The 14729-nt window shown below is 36.8% G+C and overlaps 1 protein-coding gene across 2 annotated transcripts in view; it reads left to right on the plus strand.

The window, feature by feature from the left end:
• Positions 1-14729, plus strand: part of NELL2 (neural EGFL like 2) — a 601925-nt gene that overhangs the window by 325784 nt on the left and 261412 nt on the right. For both annotated transcript variants that reach the window (XM_082422567.1, XM_082422566.1), the window contains one exon: positions 2670-2810. In XM_082422567.1, the coding sequence (XP_082278693.1) occupies positions 2670-2810 (141 nt within the window). The remainder of the gene's footprint in view (positions 1-2669; positions 2811-14729) is intronic.

Here is a 14729-nt window from a genome sequence, read left to right on the forward strand (position 1 = left end):
ATTGTAAATTCCGATTTTTATAAATTTAATTTTCTTAAAATAAAACACACTTTAGATAGATAGTAAACCCAGTAAGGGCAGAAATTACTTCTGTTTTATGTATCCTTCTTTCCCCAGCACTTAGTACTTGGCATATAACAGGTATTCAGTAAGTATTGAATGATAAATTAGTGAGTGACATATATATTTGCATATCTATCCTCTAAAATACTACTTAGTATTAATAGTCAAATAATGATACCCAGATTGTATAGGAAAATACATTATGGCCAGCACATGTTTCAATCCCCAGTCTTCAGGGAATATGCACTAATATACTGTGTAACATTTCTATTAAACTTTAATGGATATAGATCAAGGAAGGTTGCTGTAATATAAACAAAGAGAAATGGGGATGAAGCAGTATAGGAGTGGGCCTGGTGATTAGAAAGAGTGACAGGAGAAAATGAGTGAGGAGTAAATATTGAAAGATATATCTGTGTCATGTGACCTGAGGTAACCCTTGTGTTGCAGCAAGAAAAAATAACTAAATTAAAGGGTAAATAAGAGATGTGAAGGTTGCTTCAGTGGATAAGGCTCTGTTCTATTAATATTTACTTCCAAATCACCAGTGCTAATGACCAAATCATTCTAAAATGAGGTACTCTAAACATCCCCCTCCTGACCTTCCAACAAACTCATTTCTAAAGCTTAAATTCCAACCTGTTTTCTTTTGTCCATGCACTTAAGAAATGACATAACCAATTTCCTGCATCTTTTGGGTTAGAAGAAAAGCCCATATAAAGCTGAAATGAGCATAGCATTTTAGTCCCATTTATAAGTCATCAGTTAGGGAGGCCCCTGAAGTACAGATAGGCTGTTTCATAAAACCTATGAGGCCTTAGTAAGTGGAAGCAATCCACATCAGCTATGTGTCAGGAAGTCGATGCTTAGCTGATTTGGCCACTAACAATTATTTTGACAATAGGAATTACTAACGGTAAGGAACTGACTCTTCAGAAGAGAAACCACAGAGGCAAATCACTCATAGTTCAGAAATAATGTTAACATTTTGCAATCATATAAAATATATATTTTGGCTAACTACCTAATCTAAGAGAATGGTTTGTGCCTTGTTTTACTGAAGGAACTCTGGGCTTATCAAGAAGTATATGAGGGATGACTTTTTTTTCTTTTAAAAATCTTACTTATTCAAAAATTTGTCTCTTTAAAAATTGAACATAGTAAAAGAGGAAATTTTAAAAGAAAATGAAAGAAATATATACTTCCAAGAATTTGAAGTTAGATGAGACTAAGAAGGCAGTAGATACTGCTGAGCTGGAGTGGATCGTCTGGGAGGAAAGGACTCTAGAAAGTATCTGGTCTTCCCATCAGTAGGAGGGACTTGTCATGCTGGTCACCGCAGCAGGGGATATGATGCAGGTGCGGAAAACATATAAGAAAAGGCTATTCTGCCTTGGCGAGTGGAATCTGCAGTCATGGCAAAGGGTTGTCAAGATGGATATTTTTGGCAGCTGTGATGGTACGGTGCCATCAGATCATTTAGCAAGGTCTGAGGCAACCCCAAAGCACTCAGAAACCCAGAAGGTATTAAGAAGAAGGGGACAGTCTGTAAGGCAACTCTAGGAATTACTTTTTCCTCTATGACTGATTAAAGAGACTTGGATGGACGTCAGATGCTCCCATTAATCAACAGACTGAATAAGAAGAATAAAAGGCTCACAACATTTGGGAATAGTAATAAGCCACTGGAGGAAATATATGAAACTCAAGATACATGCTCTGTTTAGACAATTTTGCCAATTTCAGCCTGTGTCTACTTGTATGAAGGAGCACACACCAGAAAGTCAGGCAAACGTGAACTCTTAGGTGACCTTGGTTAAACCCCATAATTTCCTTTTGCCTCATTTTTTTTCATATGTTCAATATGCTGTCTAAATGGCAAGATTTTTTTTGAGGGTTGAATGAAGTAATGATATATGTGAAACACATTAAAAGGTGACATAGGTGGGATATATTCTCCAAAATCTGAAGCATGTTGGTGCATGAATGCTATTGCCATATACTGGAGATTATGTTGATAGTAATAAGAGACCCTAAAATTTCAGTGGCTTAAAGCAAAAAGGTTCGTTTCTTGCTCATACTCTACGTCCACCCCAACTAGAGGAGGAATGTGCCCCATATCGTCTTCACTCAGGACTCAGGCTGATCTTCAGAGCTTCTGGAAATCGCTCGTCATTGTGATGGGGGAAGGATATGTATGAATCACACACTGCATCTTTAAGGCTCTCTCTGGAAGTGACACATGTCATTCCCTAATTGACTTCAGGAAGTCACACGGCAATCCTAGCTTGTGTCCAGAAGAAGAGCTGGAAATATTTGGTTAGCAGCACTAATGACTATCACAGATGGTTTCTTTCCAGTTTCTACAGTTGGATGACTTTTGCAACAGAGAAGCTGTCTAGATGTTTCTCCTATTGCTAATACCACTACATTCTTTCTGTATAGCTTTCAACAACCAAGTAGACTTTCTTGATTTTATGTTTTCTCAGTTTTAAGGATTTGCTGGCACTAAATATTTTAGTAGCCATCTAACAGAATATTTTAGTTTCTTTGAGAGAAAGGCAGCAATTGTATAACATCCCGTTTCTGTTTTCTTTCCCAAATAGACATTGATGAGTGCTCTGATGGCTTTGTTCAGTGTGACAGCCGTGCTAACTGCATCAACCTGCCTGGATGGTACCACTGTGAGTGCAGAGATGGCTACCATGACAATGGGATGTTTTCACCAAGTGGAGAATCGTGTGAAGGTCAGTACAAGGAGAAGACCTAAAGTTTAAAGTCTTAAAATTGAGGAAAATGCAGTAAGATGTAAATAGTAGACATTGATCTAATATTTAGGGTATTGGTGATTTTTGCTGTGTGTTTATACAACAGTGATTAGAAACATGTTAAAATCTAACTTTTGCTTGCTAATTATGATAACTGATTTTTAGATAATTAAAACTTGCAATAGCAAACCAATTTTCTGTGGATACTGTTGAAGGATGTTTTAGAATGAATAAACCCATAATGTCAGATAAATTTTTTAAATGGCAGCATGTAAAAATCTGACCCAAAAAAGAGCTAGAAAAAAATAGATGAGGAAAGCAGAATAGAGGGAAAATGAGGGTAGAGGAAATACAATGATGATATGGCCAAGGGAAACATAATGCATGCTACTCTGGGCTATTCCTAATGTATCACTTACCTGGCAAAGTCAGAGATATTTAGTGAATGTTGGATACAGAAGATATGGTCCCTGCTTCACAGAAGATGTCAATCTAATAAGAGTGGAAATTTGAAAAGATTATATTCAATTATTTACCATGAATTTTGACTTATTTTCAGTGAATTGACAACTCTGCTCCCTTATATCCTCTATTAAGGGGCACGATAGTTAGGAGGCAGGCAGAGTAAGCAAAGCACAGTGAATAATTGTCAGGGAAACCACCCATACTAAAAGGCTTTGGCATAGGATTGGAAAACAAAACAAACCTTAAGAAGTCATTATTTTCTCCATTGGTGTTTACACCTTCATAGAGTAACAGCCTAAGAGAATGATGCGGCTAAAATGACACAGTCGATGAAAGCCTTGGAGAATCTGACTTAGCAGTGCTTGACGCTTAAATGATGAGATGTCTTTTATCCTTGGGCCTCAAGAGGTTTTCACACAGAGAAAACTGAAACAGACTTGGATGATAGATGCCAAGGCTCCCAGCGTGCTTTGCCAGCAGCTGCAGAGCTCTGGACCTTGAGCGGAACGTTCATCTGGATTGTTACACGGAATGGGAACGGTACTGCCTTACCAGGGGCTAAAACCTGGCATTTGCAAATAACCACTTAGCTGTGTCTGAAGGCTCTACCTGGCACTTGTGAATGTTCCAGAATGCGTACTTCCAGCCCTGTAGAGAATGCCATTCAAGAAGCCGATCAAACCGTGTGATTTTGCCCTTCCCTGATAAAATATTTTGCCTGTTTTCTATAGTATATTATGAGGAAGAAGTCTTCAATGCTACCTTTTTAAGATTGTCTTTTATTTTATTTTAAGTTACATACATAAAGAATGAATACAAGCTGATTATAAATAATTCAAATCATACAGAAATATATAGAGCAAAGCTGAAAATGTATCTTTATTTCATCTCCCCCTTTTTCCCATCCCTTCCTCTTCTGCTCTAGGGGTAACCTGTGTTTAATTTTGCTTGGTATCCTTTTCTGTGCATCAGAATGTAACTAGAAAAAATACATACCTCTGCTGACTATCTTACTTTATATTCGCAACTGCTTTCACTATCTTTTAAATTTATGACCACGTCTCAAGAGGGCTGTATTAGTTATCTATTGATGCGTTAAAAGTTACCCCCAAAACTTAGAAACTGAAAACAACAAAAGTTATCTCACAACTTCTGTGGGTAAGGAATCTATGCACAGCTTAACTGAATGCCTCTGGTTCAAGGTTTCTAATGAGGTTACTACCATCAAGTTGTTGCCCAGGAATGTGGTCTCATCTTGAAGACTTGTCTGGGATAGGAGTGGAGAGAATGAAGGTCACTCATGTGGCTATTGGCAGGCCTTGTTTCCTTAACACATAAGCTACTCCACAGGGCTGGGGGCTGGCTTCCCCTAGAATAAGCAGGTGCCCAAAATGGCAGCCACAGTCTTTCCATAACTGAATCTCAGATGTGACATTTCATCACTTCTCCCATAGTCTATTTGTTAGAAGCCAGTCAGTAAGTCCAAGGGGAGAGGATTACACAAGCGTGTGAATATTAAATGGTGAGGATCGTTGGAGGCCATCTTGTAAGCTACCTGCTCTGAGGACCATCGATATCACGCAGTATTCCTACTTTATTTCTTTAGTTACTTTCCCCTGCAACACTTAGTTACTTTCCCCTGCATACCGTCTTCCGTCTCCTCAAATCTTAGATACCACTTTCTTTCTCTTCTTTCTCTGTCGATAACTCTGCTTATTTAACTGAGAAAAAAGAAGTACTTCACTTTTCCACTAGACATATGGTATGATATACAGTAAAGATGTAACGGTCAGGACAAAATGACAAAACATAATTAGTGCATTCATTAGTGTCCAAAAGTAACAAAGTGAAACTAGCCATTAAAATAACACATGATAAAGATGAATATAGGGAAGTAAAGGATTCTATGAAATGCCTACACAGAAAAGGCTTTTTGAGGAAATTCCGTAAATACAGAAAGAATGGGAAATCTTATTTTTTTAAAAAGAACCACAATTCTAGAAAGATGATTCTATTATTATCTTCCAGTATAATTTATAATGATTATCATAAAAATCTACTACTCTTTCAGAAGACAGTGTGCTCTGAAGAACACTTTTAAAAGAACCCACCTATGTTGTATAAAACAAGAGAGAACTAAAGTGCTTCTTTTTAACAACTATCTATTTACTGCAATTTCAGTGATTTGTAGAATTGTAATATTAGTATTTAGAAGGATGCAATTTTAAGAGTGTTATTATATCTGAGCAGGTTCCATTTTTCTGTGCTGGGGGCAAAGAAAAGAAGCATTTCAACGTGGACAAAGCCACAGCAGTGGGTTTACAATTATGCTGAAGTATAATATTCATATTTGAAAATGTGGATAAATAACTTTGCACTGTTTCACTACTTTTTAGGCTGTGTAATCTACAAATACATGTTTATAAACTGCATTCATACAAAGTGTAAACTGTTTTGCTCATCCATTTACCTCAGAGGTGTAGACATTTAATTGCCAGGTAATGTACAAGGGTACCATTTTCCTTGTCCATATCATCATTCCTAATGTGCCTGAAAATTTGTCTCTCTCTGAGGATAAAGCCCAGTATTTTTTTTTCCAGGTAAGAATATTGTATTTTCATGCCCACATTTCCCTTTATTTAAAGCTTTTATTTCTGGATTATCTTTATGCTTGGTGAGGATTTTTTGAACTTGTATGACCCCCAATAAATGTTTATAGGGTAACATCTTTTGAGTATTATGTTCAAGCCAAATACTATAAATTCTAAACTTAAATCAGGGAAAAGTATGAAAATGAAATGAATCTATTTCAATTCAAGAAGTCGTTACTGAATCTATGCACAGGTACCTTGAGGTACTTTACCAGGCACCTGCTGTGAAGAAATATAAAGGAGGTATGATCACTGCTCTCAGCTTGCAGTCAAGATAAAATATGTACAGTAACAACTGTCATACAAGATAGAATGTAGTAAGTTTTTCAATAGAGGAGAAAGCTGCAAAGTTGAAAATGATGAATACATAAGAAAAGTATGAATTCAGAGCCATAATGAAACAAAGAGAGAAATTATTTCCTGTTGGGATCAAGAAAGGATTGAATATCTAGCATTGTTTCAGGACTTAAGTATGATGTGATTATTGGCTCATTGAGATAGGGAAAGAGAGTGCCAGCAAAGGAAGTGGCTTTAAATGCCTTTCTAATAAGTTTGAACTTGAGTCTAAAAGTCTATTTTTGAGAAAGGGAATGATGAAAGTGTATCTCCACCAAATCTATATTTTGGCCCAGTCCTATTTTCTGAATTCCAGACCCATATATCCAGCTGGATAGCTCTACCTGGAAGCCCAGAGGAAAGTGTATTTCAACATGTCAAACTAACTCATGTCTTTGCTCATCCCTGCCACCTACTTCCACTCCCCAGCAAAATCTTGCTCTTCTTTGTATAAATAGCATCAACCAAATTTTCCAAGCGGGAAATCTAATCATTCATGACCCTTCTCTCACCCTAGTCTTTGAAGCCAACAAATCACTAAGAAGTTGCTGTATCCTTGTTGTTTCTATCTTGGAAGATTTTAGTTTTGTTGTTTCTTTCTATGCATCCCCACTGCTACTATTCAATACAGCATTATGCCTACGAGCACAGACTTGGAGCCTGACAGCTTGGGTTCCCATCTGGGCTGTATACCTTACTAGCTATGTGACCCTGAGAAAGTTATTCAACATGTCTAGACCTCAATTTCCTGATCTATACAATGGAGATAATGATGGTACCTTTCACGGTTGTTGTGAGTCATTATATGAAATGAGTCATTATACGAAAGTACTTAGAATTTGATACATACCAACCACTATATAAGTGTTTCCTTTTATTATATGACCATCTCTTTCCTGGAATACTGAACAGTCTATTAATCGGTCTCCTAGCTTCAATTTCTAATCCATTTAAATCCCTTTTCCACAGTGAAGCCAAAGGACCCTTTCAAAAATGGATATCTGATTATGATTTTTTTTTTTTTGAAATTCCCAAAAATGACATTTTATTGTCTTTAAGATAAGGTTCAAATTTCTTACAACATGACTTTTAACTGATCCCTAAGAACCTCTTCAGCTGCATGTCTACCCACTCTGCTCTCCTTAGACATTCAAGTCATACCAATACTTCTGATCCTCTAACACATCTTGATGGCTCTGAACATTGGGACTCAAACACACCCTTACCTCTGACTAGACCAGTCTTTACCTCCTCTTTGCTTGGCTAAATCTTATTCATACTGTAACTGCCACACCTGGAGAATGTGTATGTGGGCAGAAGAAACATCCAAAAAGAGCTACCAGTGTGATAGGAAGCAAGTAAAGGAAATTTATCAGGGAGAGGGAAGGACCTGTGTCAAAAGCTGCTGCTAGCTCAAGTTCGATGGGAACTGAGACTTGACCACTGGCTTCAGCAACATTATTTCTCCAATCACTCACTAAAGCATGTACCAGTATTTGTTTTTTGAATTTTATTTTACTTATTTTTTTATACAGCAGGTTATTAGTTCTCCATTTTATACATATTAGTGTATATATATGAATCCCAATCTCCCACTTCATCCCACCACCCCCCACCCGCCACTTTCCCCCCTTGGTATCCATACGTTTGTTCTCTATATCTGTGTCTGCCCTGCACACTGGTTCATCTGTATCATTTTTCTAGCTTCCACATATATGCGTTAATATACGATATTTGTTTTTTTCTTTCTGACTTACTTCACTCTGTATGACAGTCTCTAGATCCATCCACGTCTCTACAAATGACCCAGTTTTGTTCCTTTTTATGGCTGTGTAATCTTCCATTGTATATATGTACCACAACTTCTTTATCCAGTTATCTGTCAATGGGCATTTAGGTTGCTTCCATGACCTGGTGATTGTAAATAGAGCTGCAATGAACATTGGAGGGTGCATGTGACTTTTTGAATTATGGTTTTCTCTGTGTATATGCCCAATAGTGGGATGCTGGGTCATATGGTAATTCTATTTTTACTTTTTTAAGGAACCTCCATACTGTTCCCAATAGTGGCTGTATCAATTTACATTCCCACCAACAGTGCAAGAGGGTCCCCTTTTCTCCACACCCTCTCCAGCATTTGTTGTTTGTAGATTTTCTGATGAAGCCCATTCTAACTGGTGTGAGGTGATACCTCATTGCAGTTTTGATTTGCATTTCTCTAATAATTAGTGATGTTGAGCAGCTTTTCATGTGCTTCTTGGCCATCTGTATGTCTTCTTTGGAGAAATGTCTATTTAGGTCTTCTACCCAATTTTGGATTGGGTTTTTTTTTTTTTTAATATTGAGCTGCATGAGCTGTTTATATATTTTGGAGATTAATCCTTTATCCATTGATTCGTTTGCAAATATGTTCTCCCATTATGAGGGTTGTCTTTTGGTCTTCTTTGTGGTTTCCTTTGCTGTGCAAAAGCTTTTAAGTTTCATTAGGTCCCATTTGTTTATTTTTGTTTTTATTTCCATTACTCTAGGAGGTGGGTCAAAAAAGATCTTGCTGTGATTTATGTCAAAGAGTGTTCTTCTATGTTTTCCTCTAAGAGTTTTATAGTGTCCGGTCTTACATTTAGTTCTCTAATCCATTTTGAGTTTACTTTTGCGTGTGGTGTTAGGGAGTGTTCTAATTTCATTCTTTTACATGTAGCTGTCCAGTTTTCCCAGCATCACTTATTGAAGAGGCTGCCTTTTCTCCATTGTATATTCTTGCCTCCTTTATCAAAAATAAGGTGACCATATGTGCGTGGGTTTATCTCTGGGCTTTCTATCCTGTTCCATTGATCTATATTTCTGTCTTTGTGCCAGTAGCATATTGTCTTGATTACTGTAGCTTTGTAGTATAGTCTGAAGTCAGGGAGTCTGATTCCTCCAGCTCCGGTTTTTTCCTTCAAGACTGCTTTGGCTATTCAGGGTCTTTTGTGTCTCTATAGAAATTTTAACATTTTTTGTTCTAGTTGTGTAAAACATGCCATTGGTAATTTAATAGGGATTGCATTGAATCTGTAGATTGCTTTCAGTAGTATGGTCATTTTCACAATATTGATTCTTCCAATCCAAGAACATGGTATATCTCTCCATCTGTTGGTATCATCTTTAATTTCTTTCATCAGTGTCTTATAGTTTTCTGCATACAGGTCTTTTGTCTCCCTAGGTAGGTTTATTCCTAGGTATTTTATTCTTTTTGTTGCAATGGTAAGTGGAGGGTTTCCTTAATTTCTCTTTCAGATTTTTCATCATTAGTGTGTAGGAATGCAAGAGATTTCTGTGCATTAATTTTGTATCCTCCAACTTTACCAAATTCATTGATTAGCTCTAGTAGGTTTCTGGTGGCATCTTTAAGATTCTCTATGTATAGTGTCATCTCATCTGCAAACAGTGACAGTTTTACTTCTTCTTTTCCAATTTGTATTCCTTTTATTTCTTTTTCTTCTATGATTGCTGTGGCTAGGATTTCCAAAACTGTGTCGAATAATAGTGGTGTGAGTGGACATCCTTATCTTGTTCCTCATCCTAGAGGCAATGCTTTCAGTTTTTCACCATTGAGAATAATGTTTGCTGTGGCATTGTCGTATATGGCCTTTATTATGTTGAGGTAGCTTCCCTCTATGCCCACTTTCTGGAGAGTTTTTGTCATAAATGGGTGTTGAATTTTGTCAAAAGATTTTCCTGCATCTATTGAAATGATCATATGGTTTTTCTTCTTGTTAATATGGTGTATCACATTGATTGATTTGCGTATATTGAAGGATCCTTGCATCCTTGGGATAAATCCCACTTGATCATGGTGTATGATCCTTTAATGTGCTGTTGGATTCTGTTTGCTAGTATTTTGTTGAGGATTTTTGCATCTATATTCATCAGTGATATTGGTCTGTAATTTTCTTTTCTTGTAGTAACTTTGTCTGGTTTTGGTATCAGGGTGATGGTGGCCTCATAGAATGACTTTAGGAGTGTTCCCTCCTCTGCAATTTTTTGGAAGAGTTTGAGAAGGATGGGTGTTAGCTGTTCTCCAGATGTTTGAAGAATTCACCTGTGAAGCCATCTGGTCCTGGACTTTTGTTTGTGGGAAGATTTTTAATCACATTTTCAATTTCATTATTGTGATTGGTCTGTTCATATTTTCTATTTCTTCCTGGTTCAGCCGTGGAAGGTTATACCTTTCTAAGAATTTGTCCATTTCTTCCAGGTTTTCCATTTTATTGGCATAGAGTTGCTTGTAGTAGTCTCTTAGGATGCTTTGTATTTCTGCGGTGTCTGTTGCAACTTCTCCTTTTTCATTTCAAATTTTATTGATTTGAGTCCTCTCCCTCATTTTCTTGATGAATCTGGCTAATGGTTTATCAATTTTGTTTATCTTCTCAAAGAAACAGCTTTTAGTTTTATTGATCTTTGCTATTGTTTTCTTTGTTTCTATTTCATTTATTTCTGCTCTGATCTTCATGATTTCTTTCCTTCTACTAAGTTTGTGTTTTGTTTGTTCTTCGTTCTCTAGTTCCTTTAGGTGTAAGTTTAGATTTTTTATTTGAGATGTTTGTTGTTTCTTCAGGTAGGATTGTATTGCTATAAACTTCCCTCTTAGAACTGCTTTTGCGGCATCCCAAAGGTTTTGGATCATTGTGTTTTCATTGTCCTTTGTCTCTCAGAACTTTTGCTTTCCTCTTTTTTTTTTTTAATTAATTTTTTTATATAGCACGTTCTTATTAGTCATCCATTTTATACACAACAGTGTATACATGTCAATCCCAATCTCCCAATTCATCACACCACCACGCCCCCCACACTGCCGCTTTCCCCCCTTGGTGTCCATATGTTTTTTCTCTACTTCTGTGTCTCAATTTCTGCCCTGCAAACAGGTTCATCTGTACCATTTTCTAGGTTCCAAACATACGCGTTAATATGCGATATCTGTTTTTCTCTTTCTGACTTACTTCACTCTGTATGACAGTCTCTAGATGCATCCACGTCTCTACAAGTGACCCAGTTTCGTTCCTTTTTTTTTTCTTTTTAACATCTTTATTGGATATAATTGCTTTACAATGGTATGTCAGTTTCTGCTTTATAACAAAGTGAATCAGTTATACATATACATATGTCCCCATATCTCTTCCCTCTTGCATCTCCCTCCCTCCCACCCTCCTTATCCGACCCCTCTAGGTGGTCGCAAGCACCGAGCTGATCTCCCTGTGTTATGCAGTTGCTTCCCACTAGCTATCTATTTTACGTTTGGTAGTGTTTATATGTCCATGCTACTCTCTCGCTTTGTCCCAGCTTGTAACTTCCCCCTCCCCGTATCCTCAAGTCCATTATCTAGTAGGTCTGTGTCTTTATTCCCATCTTGTCCCTAGGTTCTTCATGACCATTTTTTCTTTTTTAAATTCCATATATATGTGCTAGCATACGGTATTTGTTTTTCTCTTTCTGACTTACTTCACTCTGTATGACAGACTCTAGGTCCATCCTCCTCACTACAAATAACTCCATTTCGTTTCTTTTTATGGCTGAGTAATATTCCATTGTCTATATGTGCCACATCTTCTTTATCCATTCATCTGTTGATGGACACTTAGGTTACTTCCATGTCCTGGCTATTGTAAATAGAGCTGCAATGAACATTGTGGTACATGACTCTTTTTGAATTATGGTTTTCTTAGGGTATACGCCCAGTAGTGAGATTGCTGGGTGGTATGGTAGTTCTATTCTTATATTTCTAAGGAACCTCCATACTGTTCTCCATAGTGGCTGTATCAATTTACATTCCCACCAACAGTGGAAGGGGGTTCCCTTTTCTCCACACCCTCTCCAGAATTTATTGTTTGTAGATTTTTTGATGATGGCCATTCTGACCAGTGTGAGATGATATCTCATTGTAGTTTTCATTTGCATTTCTCTAATGATTAATGATGTTGAGCATTCTTTCATGTCCCTGTTGGCAATCTGTTTATTTCTTTGGAGAAATATCTATTTAGGTCTTCTCCCCATTTTTGGATTGGGTTGTTTGTCTTTTTGATATTGAGCTGCATGAGCTGCTTGTAAATTGTGGAGATTAATGCTTTGTCAGTTGTTTCATTTGCAAATATTTTCTCCCATTCTGAGGGTTGTCTTTTGGTCTTCTTTGTGGTTTCCTTTGCTGTGCAAAAGCTTTTAAGTTTCATTAGGTCCCATTTGTTTATTTTTGGTTTTATTTCCATTACTGTAGGAGGTGGGTCAAAAAGGATCTTGCTGTGATTTATGTCAAAGAGTGTTCTGCCTATGTTTTCCTCTAAGAGTTTGATAGTGTATGGCCTTACATTTAGGTCTTTAATCCATTTTGAGTTTATTTTGTGTATGGTGTTAGGGAGTGTTCTAATTTCATTCTTTTACATGTAGCTGTCCAGTTTTCCCAGCACCAGCTATTGAAGAGGCTGTCTTTTCTCCACTGTATATTCTTGTCTCCTTTATCAAAGATAAGGTGACCATATATGCATGGGTTTATCTCTGGGCTTTCTATCCTGTTCCATTGATCTATATTTCTGGTTTTGTGCCAGTAGCATATTGTCTTGATTACTGTAGCTCTGTAGTATAGTCTGAAGTCAAGGAGCCTGATTCCTCCAGCTCCGTTTTTCTTTCTCAAGATTGCTTTCGCTATTCGGGGTCTCTTGCGTTTCCATACAAATTGTGAAGTTTTTGTTCTAGTTCTGTGAAAAATGCCAGTGGTAGTTTGATAGGGATCGCATTGAATCTGTAGATTGCTTTGGGTAGTAGAGTCATTTTCACAATGTTGATTCTTCCAATCCAAGTACATGGTATATCTCTCCATCTATTTGTATCACCTTTAATTTCTTTCATCAGTGTCTTATAGTTTTTTGCATACAGGTCTTTTGTCTCCTTAGGTAGGTTTATTCCTAGATATTTTATTCTTTTTGTTGCAGTGGTAAATGGGAGTGTTTTCTTAATTTCACTTTCAGATTTTTCATCATTAGTGTATAGGAATGCGAGAGATTTCTGTGCATTAATTTTGTATCCTTCAACTTTACCAAATTCATTGATTAGCTCTAGTAGTTTTCTGATAGCTTCTTTAGGATTCTCTATGTATAGTATCATGTTATCTGCAAACAGTGACAGCTTTACTTCTTCTATTCTGATTTGGATTCCTTTTATTTCTTTTTCTTCTCTGATTGCTGTGGCTGAAACTTCCAAAACTATGTTGAATATAGTAGTGAGAGTGGGCAACCTTGTCTTGTTCCTGATCTTAGTGGAAATGGTTTCAGTTTTTCACCATTGAGGACAATGTTGGCTGTGGGTTTGTCATATATGGCCTTTATTATGTTGAGGAAAGTTCCCTCTATGCCTGCTTTCTACAGGGTTTTTATCATAAATGGGTGTTGAATTTTGTCGAAAGCTTTCTCTGCATCTGTTGAGATGATCATATTGTTTTCCCCTTAAATTTGTTAATATGGTGTATCATATTGATGGATTTGCCTATATTGAAGAATCCTTGCATTTCTGGGATGAACCGCACTTGATCATGGTGTATTATCCTTTTAATGTGCTGTTGGATTCTGTTTGCTTGTATTTTGTTGAGGATTTTTGCATCTAGCTTCATCAGTGATATTGACCTGTATTTTTCTTTCCTTGTGACATTTTTGTCTGGTTTTGGTATCAGAGTGATGGTGGCCTCGTAGAATGAGTTTGGGAGGATTCCTCCCTCTCCTATATTTTGGAAGAGTTTGAGAAGGATAGATGTTATCTCTTCTCTAAATATTAGATAGAATTCACCTGTGAAGCCATCTGGTCCTGGGCTTTTGTTTGTTGGAAGATTTTTAATCACAGTTTCAATTTCAGTGCTTGTGATTGACCTGTTCATATTTTCTATTTCTTCCTGGTTCAGTCTCAGAAAGTTGTGCATTTCTAAGAATTTGTCCATTTCTTCCAGGTTGTCCATTTTATTGGCATATAGTTGCTTGTAGTTATCTCTCATGATCCTTTGTATTTCTGCAGTGTCAGATGTTACTTCTCCTTTTTCATTTCTAATTCTATTGATTTGAGTCTTCTCCCTTTTTTTCTTGATGAGTCTTGCTAATGGTTTATCAATTTTGTTTATCTTCTCAAAGAACCAGATTTTAGTTTTTATTGATCTTTGCTATCATTTCCTTCATTTCTTTTTCATTTTTTTCTGCTCAGATCTTTATGATTTCTTTCCTTCTGCTAACTTTGGGGTTTTTTTGTGCTTATTTCTCTAATTGCTTTAGGTGTAAGGTTAGGTTGTTTATTTGACATGTTTCTTGTTTCTTAAGGTAGGATTGTATTGCTATAAACTTCCCTCTTAGAACTTCTTTGGCTGCATCCCATAGGTTCTGGGTCATCGTGTTTTCATTGTCATTTGTTTCTAGGTATTTTTTGATTTCCTCTTTGATTT

The sequence above is a fragment of the Balaenoptera physalus genome, assembly GCF_965194825.1.
Source record: "Balaenoptera physalus genome assembly, chromosome: 13".
In the NCBI taxonomy this organism is placed as follows: Eukaryota; Metazoa; Chordata; class Mammalia; order Artiodactyla; family Balaenopteridae; genus Balaenoptera; species Balaenoptera physalus.